At 33.8% G+C, this 8,508-nt stretch overlaps 3 protein-coding genes across 4 annotated transcripts; 1 reads left to right on the top strand and 2 right to left on the bottom strand.

Annotated features, from left to right (window-relative positions):
• Positions 1-250: 250 nt before the first annotated feature.
• On the bottom strand, positions 251-5,586 carry LOC116770674 (E3 ubiquitin-protein transferase RMND5B). Of its 2 annotated transcripts, XM_061520875.1 has the most exons (9): positions 5,262-5,586; positions 4,776-4,868; positions 4,420-4,580; positions 3,806-4,012; positions 3,059-3,236; positions 2,454-2,638; positions 1,884-2,041; positions 1,465-1,544; positions 251-991 (listed from the first exon to the last, which is right to left on the bottom strand). In XM_061520875.1, exons 1-8 carry the CDS (start codon positions 5,395-5,397, stop codon positions 1,478-1,480), a joined length of 1,185 nt encoding a protein of 394 aa, XP_061376859.1. In that variant the 5' UTR covers positions 5,398-5,586; the 3' UTR covers positions 251-991; positions 1,465-1,477. The 2 variants fall into 2 exon arrangements, with proteins under 2 accessions (XP_061376859.1, XP_032518138.1); XM_032662247.2 differs by having other exon boundaries at positions 251-1,544.
• A 227-nt stretch (positions 5,587-5,813) lies between these two features.
• LOC116770738 (prohibitin-2) lies at positions 5,814-7,054 on the top strand. Its single transcript, XM_032662334.2, has one exon. The coding sequence runs from the start codon at positions 5,936-5,938 to the stop codon at positions 6,833-6,835; it is 900 nt and encodes a 299-aa protein (XP_032518225.1). The 5' UTR covers positions 5,814-5,935; the 3' UTR covers positions 6,836-7,054.
• An 829-nt stretch (positions 7,055-7,883) lies between these two features.
• On the bottom strand, positions 7,884-8,350 carry LOC116770586 (uncharacterized). The gene has a single exon (XM_032662120.2). The coding sequence runs from the start codon at positions 8,265-8,267 to the stop codon at positions 7,953-7,955; it is 315 nt and encodes a 104-aa protein (XP_032518011.1). The 5' UTR covers positions 8,268-8,350; the 3' UTR covers positions 7,884-7,952.
• Positions 8,351-8,508: the final 158 nt, after the last annotated feature.

Below are 8,508 nucleotides of genomic sequence, written 5' to 3'. Positions count from 1 at the left end.
GGTGTTTTAACGGTTTCATTTACACTTATGTCACATTTTATACAAATCTTAAGCCGAGAATAAACTTTTTTAACATATCATATAGAACTCCCATCTGTTTATGAATGGGAAACTATTAACGCTCCGTCTGGAGTGTGACTACGCGTACTTGGGTTAAGCATACTGACTGTATATCTAACTTATTTATCACAGCTTATATCCGAATAAACTATCAAGTGGAGTTAAAGAAATATAATTAAAAAAAAAAAAACACCATAGAAAATCTATTTTATTGCAAAAACTATACCAACAAGGTTCACATCATCCGCTCGACTTTTTTTCTTATATAAAAAGTTTTAAAAATATTGTTTACTGTTAAGTACTAAGGGTTTACATACAATTTATATCTTCATAGGAGTTGGGGAAGGAAATTGAATTGTTAAGACGTTGAGACTCTTTGAAGATACACCATTGAAATATTTTCCATGACAAATAAATATTGAAAAATCATATATTAAGATTATCTTGATTTTGTCTTTCAATATTTTAAATAATATATATATTTATAATTTAATACTAACAACAGAAATATACAATAAAAGTCTATAAATTTGGTAAACATAACGAGACATTTATTTGCAAGTATTTGAAGCTTTTTTTCTAATCTGAAGTTAAATTCCTGAAAGTACTGATATCATTTACATCATTTTCCATTTAAAATGGATATTAAAAGAAATATAAAAAAATCCTTCCAGTCAACTACTCGTCCTCATCGAGTTAAGCATCTACATGTTTCAGTTCTCAACAAATCTGACTCCTAAACATTTCTAGGATTTATTCAACAGATTCTCAAATTGTTATAAGTCTATAATTAATTTATCATCTAAACATTATCATAGAACGCTAGCTTACAGAGAGATGTTATGACTTGATAGAAAAAATCCTGCAGCAACTGTGTTCATGTAGACCCAGTGACCGTGCACTGGATGTGACTGTCTGTCGCGAGTTTTACCTGATTATTGAAATAAAAAAAAAATCAACTAATTTACCACGGATTCCTTCACTTTATTTCATTGCGATTCACTCTAATTCCACGCATTGTATCCATAGAGTACAATCATTCTCAGCCGCTTGTGTATGTCTCTTCACTCTTAGATCATATATCAAACAAAATAACCGTTATTTCATTAAACAGCAACTCGTCTTCTGGCAAAACTTCGGTTTTACAGACGGAGACTCGTTTGTATATAACATTGTGCGTCAAACTTGTAAAACTCAACATGCCTGTTACGTGTTTTCGTTAATCAACCCACAGATGTCGCTGTATACAAAGGTCTTATAATCTATGTACTCGACAGTCATTAACTAGGAAAATTAAAAACTTTACGATAAACGTCCAGAAATTTAAATATATTATATATTTAGAAAGTTTTTTTTTTATTTTAGCACAATGCGTTTTTATTCATAAGACTTAACTCTACTAACAGCACTTCTGTGTTCAAGAAAAGTATATCTGTCTGGCTTCAGACGGCGACTGCTCCATGGGGCAATACGGGCACTTCAGTCTGAAAGAAAAACAATTACATTGCTGATGATATAATTAGTATAGATAAGACATATTTATGAGTTAAAAACACTCTTAGGAGCGCATCTATGTTAGGCCTTAAAAATGTATAGCTGTGTATACAATGCTTAACTTTCTATCTTTGTTCGGCCTTCATCCGCAGTCTGTATGTTATTCGTGAGTCACATCTATAGTTCATATCTTATTTTTCAAAAGCTTGTTGTTTGACCAACATCTGTATTTAAGAAACACAATTTAGTCTAAAGCGCCCGTTATGCTTGTGTGGGTACTGTGTGTGTACACATTATATATATATGTGTGTGTGTGTGTGTGTATTTACTTGATTCCCATAGCGAGCTTGTTGAGCGCATCGCGTGATATGACGTGCCCACACAGCAGTCTCATGGGCGGGTTGTGGTCGGAGGCCTGCTGGCGGAGTATCGGACATGCGAACACTGAGTGGTAACCCCCGAAACCACCCTCCTCGCCTAACTCCACCTGGAGAAGATGGATCATGTATTAAAACTGTCAGATATAAGAAAAATATATATATATATATATATTATTAAAAAGGGAAATCGTTTGACGAGATGTTATTAGTGTGTAGAAAGTCTTAAAGAGCTATTCATATTTTAGAATTATTTTATACGTCGCCACTTCAATGACTATTGTCTGTTTTAAATAGGTCTCGTCTCTTTGATTTAATAAACCAAGTCCTAGTAACCACTCGTTTGACAAAAAGTAGGTTATTTTAAACTCATATAGTAAGGAAAACGCTGAAAACCACTTCCACTAATTTAAAAACTAAATATATTATAAGAGCAGATTTTGGATCTGATAATGTTTTCTGATAATTATTGACAATTGATAAGAATTAAGGTTTTTGTCAACTAGTCCCAGTGTAGTTCACCTCCAGAGGCAGTTCATCATCAGCCCAGGCCGCCAGCACGTGCGGGTGGGACATCTTGGCCCGGATGTCATGCAGCGCGGGCAGCACACGAGCGCCGGCCAACACAGCCCCCGCCAGCGGCGAGTGAGGCGCCACACGCAGCAGGGAACACGCCTCGCGCACAAACACCTCCGCAGCTTCCGCGCCTGATCACGTTCACGACACATCATGCACTATCGCGCGGTCTCTGGCACCGGCCGGCCGTTATAACTTATAGTATAGTCCGCGAGACTTGAGCTGAGCTTTGCATTTGTGTGAGTCACGGTAAAAGTAGAGTCAGGCAAAAAATAATAATTTAGATTTATATTTTATTATTTTTTAAATAGGTACATAACATAAATGTGAGAGGTATTCTAGATCGAAAATGAAATAAGCAAACTTGATAAAGGCGAGATGTAAATATTCTGAATATTATGGAAAAAATATAATATATAATATTAATTCATTAAAATTTTTAAAAAACAAAATAAATCTTGTCCACTTCACATTGCATTAACAACATAATGTTGTACAATCGACGTTCTGTGCAACATTATTGTTGCTGTTTGGGCCTCTTAATGTCATACCGAGCGCTCGCGGGTCGAGCAGGTGTGCGTACTGCTGCGGCGGGGGCGGCGCCGCGGGGGTACACCAGGCCAGCGCACATACAGCGGCCTGGAGCTGGCGCTCGTGACGGGCCGCGTGCGCCGGGAACTGAGCGCGCGCGTACAAGATGGCCGCTGACACGCCCTCCTCACGCGCTAACTGGAAGCAGAATCAATATTTAAAAAGAATCATTACTTCGGTTTCATTTATCGTCGCGTGGCTCGAGTCTTTGTGCACTAATAAATCCAGAATGTTAGTGAGGTCTGACATTATCGCGAGTATTCATTGAAATAAAACCTATATTTTTCTGATTTACTACGCGTTTATTTTGAACCGTCGGGAGTATGTTGATAAAAATAATAATAAATCCGAAAAATATCAGTTTTATTTCAATGAGTTTTTATATATCACTTAACAAACAGTATACCATTAACATTTTCCACTCTTTAAATGTAAGTACTCATTATTATATTGCTTTTGCTTAAGGTTCCATTGATTATTCTACCGATTTTTTTACTCTGTGTAAAATATATTTATTCATCATAGTAATTAGACAGAACAATAAACTTAATATTCTCTTTCGCCAAAGATAAAAACAAAGCAAAAATTATTTTTTCAGTTTGCTACTGGTACAGATTAAAATGCTGGATAATAATAATTATATATATATATATATATATATATATATATATATATGATTGTTGAAAACTGTGCCATATTAGTATTACCTTAAGAGCTTGCATCCTATGTAATACAAAAGGCAGCGGTGAGTGTTGTAAGTCGTGTTCTCGAGCAGCGACCCAGGCCAGGGCGGGCGCTGGGTCGCCGGCCGTTAGCGCTGCAGCGCATCGCTGAAGCTGCGCGAAGGTACTACCACGTTCAGCGTTCACCACACGAGCCTCGGAAACCAAAGTATCACCCACCTCCTCCAAGCCCTGAAATATGAGTCATAAAGAAATTTAGATTAGAAACTATAATGCGAAGTGAAAACTATATAACAATGGGCGTTGAAATAAGTCTCTCTCTGACTCCCTGACTACAGCGGCGTTTCCTTATAAATTTCGCCAATGCCATTTGTTAATATTATACTTAATATGTGAAGAGGGATTTGTGAATGAACAAGGTAGCGACCAGAGACTAAGAACTATGATACTGCTGAGATCCATCACCGAGGGGTATAATGTTATATATTATAAGTTTTCTCATTATTATTACTCTCACAGTAATAAATAATATACATAACTTTATATTCAGATACGAGATATACGGCCTCTGTTTGTTGTATTGACCCTGAACTCGCACTCATAGTAATTGGCTGTAAATGTGGCTTCATATCAAATACCTGTCTGTATAAATGCTGTGCTATAGCTTGTTCCATAATCGGTCTGTTTGTATCGGAACAGAATGACTCCGCTTTCGGTGCAACCGCTGCATAATCTGCTATAAAATGTCTGTCAATAGACTTGCCCACTCTCGACACTGTCGCATGAAGCTCCCTGTGATCTGTTTGAAGATGAGATAATGTTATATTTAAATAAATGAGGATATTAATATTCATAACTGTGAAAACTTTCATTATAATAGCATCAATATAAACTATAAATAAGGTGTAAGTAAAAAAATATTAGATATTTTAAAAAATCATATAATATTTTATTCTACTGAATAATTAAAAATATTAATATATATATCACTAACCCGTAGACAATTGGAATACTGTCTGTTTCACTGAAGAAGCCAAATCATTAACGAGCTTTGTTTGAGACTGTGACAAAACTGTGTTTGGTGGCTCTGTAAATTAAATAAATAGCGAAGTGATAAATATTACATAAAATAAATAAAACTTACATACATATGTACAAATAAACTATTTGTAACTATTATTATGCATTTAATATTAAAGATGTTATCTAGTACATTCCTGATTTCTTTAATGCAATGCGTACATGAAATTTAAAAAAATGTCCCTATTCTTATACATAGGCCAAATTTTAGGATGAATGAAAATAAAATACATAATAAGGTTCATATTTTTCATTATAATTTATTTATTTACTTTAACGTTGCAATAGTTTAGCCTCTGAAATAAGCGATTCCAAAAAAAAAAGGAGAAAGTAACACAAAGACTAAAATATGCCAAATCATTAAGACAAATATAGTGTGTTTATTTCTAGACAGACTCACGTTTACATATTTCTTTCCTCAATTCTTCGACTTGTTTAATAACGTCATCTAATATTTTGTTTGTATTGTCATTTAATGCTGTGAATTTTGATGTGGCTTTGTCCAAATCCTGTTCGACTCCTAAGCAAGAATCCATTATTGTGGAGTCAATCTACGTTTTCTTTGTTACTTGAGTAATGGTAATTTTTATTTGGAGCTAAAGTCTATTATTTGTAAAAGTATTATTGGCCACAATTTATGAGCAAATCATTGCAAAACAAATGTTTATTTCTTAAATCATATAATATGACAATTTTTTATCTCTTGACAGATATAACAATTAACAAGTACCTGTCAAATTTTTTTCACAATTTTTTTAATCTCCGTACATCGAGGTTTGGATTCTTATCGACCATGTAAAACTTATTTATAATAGAAATATGTTGCAATAAAAATATAAAATATTTTATTTCGTTAGCCTGAGTTTTTTTAATTTTATTGTATTTTACAAAATAGATATAAGAAAAAACAATTTTTTTTTTCATTCTCTAAAGAAGTCTATGACTTGCGGCCATTCATTCAATCATTCTGTTCCGTTCGGAGGTTGCACAATTATTGGGTTACGGAATATTGAATAGGTTATATTTTACTATTGAGTGTTACATATTCTTTAATATTTGTTATTGATTATAACAATGGCTCAAAGTAAGTTGAATGATATGGCAGGGAAATTCGCCAAAGGTGGCCCTCCCGGTCTTGGTATTGGATTAAAAGTAGTTGCCGTTGTCGGTGCAGCCGCTTACGGCATTTCACAATCTTTATTTACTGTTGAGGGTGGACACCGTGCGATCATGTTCAACAGAATAGGAGGTGTTCAACAGGAGGTTATGGCTGAGGGAATGCATTTCCGTATCCCTTGGTTCCAATACCCCATCATTTACGATATCAGGTCACGTCCTCGCAAGATTTCTTCTCCCACTGGTTCAAAAGACTTGCAAATGGTTAACATTTCACTCAGAGTGCTATCCCGTCCTGACTCCAAATACCTTTCCACTATGTACAGACAACTGGGTACCGATTATGATGAGAAGGTGTTGCCTTCCATTTGTAACGAAGTTTTAAAATCTGTTGTTGCTAAATTCAATGCTTCCCAGCTTATAACCCAGAGACAACAAGTATCTCTGTTGATTAGAAGAGAATTGGTTGAGAGAGCTGCTGATTTTAACATTATTTTGGATGATGTATCACTCACTGAATTAAGTTTTGGTAAAGAATATACAGCTGCTGTAGAAGCTAAACAGGTTGCTCAACAAGAAGCTCAACGTGCTGCTTTTGTAGTTGAAAGGGCCAAGCAAGAGCGTCAACAGAAGATTGTGCAAGCAGAAGGAGAGGCCGAGGCTGCAGAGATGTTGGGTAAAGCCATGGGAATGAACCCCGGTTACCTAAAGCTGCGTAAGATCAGGGCCGCACAAAGCATATCTCGTATGATTGCTCAGTCTCAGAACCGAGTGTTCCTGCCCGGTAACAGTCTTATGATCAATCTTCAAGATCCCTCCTTCGATGATTTGTCAGAAAAGCTTACAAAGAAGAAGTAACATGAGGCTGAGAAAGAGCAGTCTCTCACCCCGGAGCCTCTTTCAAAGGATGAAACTGTTGTAATTATAAGTGGGGCTTCGTCAGTTGCAATTTAAAAAATACCTATAGCATTTTTTCAAGGGAATGTACTTCTATTTTCATGATGCGTTGCATTTTATGTTACTTAGTTGTAGGATTAGTGTGTATGATAATCGAGAATTACATTAAAAAATCTAAATTATCTTTGTCTTATTTCTAACATCCTCACATAATTTCTGAGTTGTTTTTTTTATTACTGCTACAAAATATTTAATATTTATTTGAAAACTTAGACATTACATTTTTGTGTCAGGATAAGTTATTCCATGTGTAATAGATTTTGTTAAATATTAATGAATCCTTTATAAAAATTGACTAAATTATGTCACCATTCCCAACAAAAGTAGGTACATAATTTTTCTTACAAACAGTTACAGAAATAACAGTTTTAAAGTTAAACAGAGTTCCTGACCCATATGTGGAAATTATTTCTTCAAAAGTGTATTTATTAGTAAATAGTTAACTTCTTTTTTCTTTTTCAAAATTTATTTGAAAATATTTAAAAATTGTCTCTAATATTATCATATTTATTTAATATACCCATATTTTTACAAGATGTATTAAGACTTATGAGTTGTAGACTTTTAACCCTGAATTCTATTATTCATCTGGTGTTAAAAACCTCTTTACTGTCAAAGCTGAATTTTATAAACCCTTACCATAGAGCACTTTCTTCTTTCTTATATCAAGGATATTTGTAATATATAGTAATAATATAAATAATAGATAACTAATAATGAGTGAAATAACAAATAAAACATTTTAGGTAGCAAGTTTTGAATTTGGTTTTAGTTTATATGAAAATTATTTATTTAAATTAATAATATATGTAACATAAATGTCTGAATATGAATATAATATATATTTATCCAATAAATGCCTTGATAAGTACACCCACAGTAAAATATAAATATTAGTTTTATTATTAGCAGCAAACAAAATTATTATTTTTAAAATAATACAACCTAGTAAAACAAAAGAATTTATTAACAATTACACTCTAATTTTTTGCCATTATATATCATACATGAAATAAATCTACTTTTTAACAGCCGAAGGTTGAGGGCATCTGTACTTGGACATTTCTATTTCAGCCTCAAAATAGCTCATGTTATCATAGCAGAAATATTCTGGAACTTTGTAGGGTCCAGCCTTGTTGGGGTCTACTCCTGGTCCAAGAGGTTCAGATGCTTTGTGTATAACTGCACTACTTAGGCCAGGCACGTTAGCATTTACTGAAGCCGATGATGATGCAGTAGAAGACGAAGTCTGGTTTTGACCAGCTCCTTGACTACAACATCTCACGACAATATTAGTAACACTGCGAGTACAAACCGCTGTTCTTGACAACATATTTGAATTACTTCTTTGTTACACAATCAAATCGTAAGTGAAAAAATAAATAGTTGTCAAATACGAAGTTCTTAAATCTTGACAGTCCATTTTTTAATAGACTATGGTAAGTAACAACCTATTTCAAAGAATTTAGTTATTATTTGGTGTCATATTTTAATACATACTTTTACTAATAAAATATAATTATTTCTAAATGAAATAAACTTCATGTATATACGATATTCATAATATATCTGTC

Source organism: Danaus plexippus, chromosome 7 (genome assembly GCF_018135715.1).
Source record: "Danaus plexippus chromosome 7, MEX_DaPlex, whole genome shotgun sequence".
Classification (NCBI taxonomy): Eukaryota; Metazoa; Arthropoda; class Insecta; order Lepidoptera; family Nymphalidae; genus Danaus; species Danaus plexippus.
This window is presented reverse-complemented; position numbering and strand designations above follow the sequence as displayed.

Excerpts from the sequence above, each read along its gene's own strand:
- LOC116770738 (XM_032662334.2), top strand. The coding sequence starts at position 5,936 with ATGGCTCAAAGTAAGTTGAATGATATGGCAGGGAAATTCGCCAAAGGT.
- LOC116770674 (XM_032662247.2), bottom strand. The coding sequence starts at position 5,397 with ATGGATTCTTGCTTAGGAGTCGAACAGGATTTGGACAAAGCCACATCA. Across the intron at positions 3,237-3,805 it reads ATAGGATGCAAGCTCTTAAG|TTAGCGCGTGAGGAGGGCGT; the intron begins GTAATACTAATA and ends TTCTGCTTCCAG. Across the intron at positions 2,042-2,453 it reads ATGATGAACTGCCTCTGGAG|GTGGAGTTAGGCGAGGAGGG; the intron begins GTGAACTACACT and ends CATCTTCTCCAG.
- LOC116770586 (XM_032662120.2), bottom strand. The coding sequence starts at position 8,267 with ATGTTGTCAAGAACAGCGGTTTGTACTCGCAGTGTTACTAATATTGTC.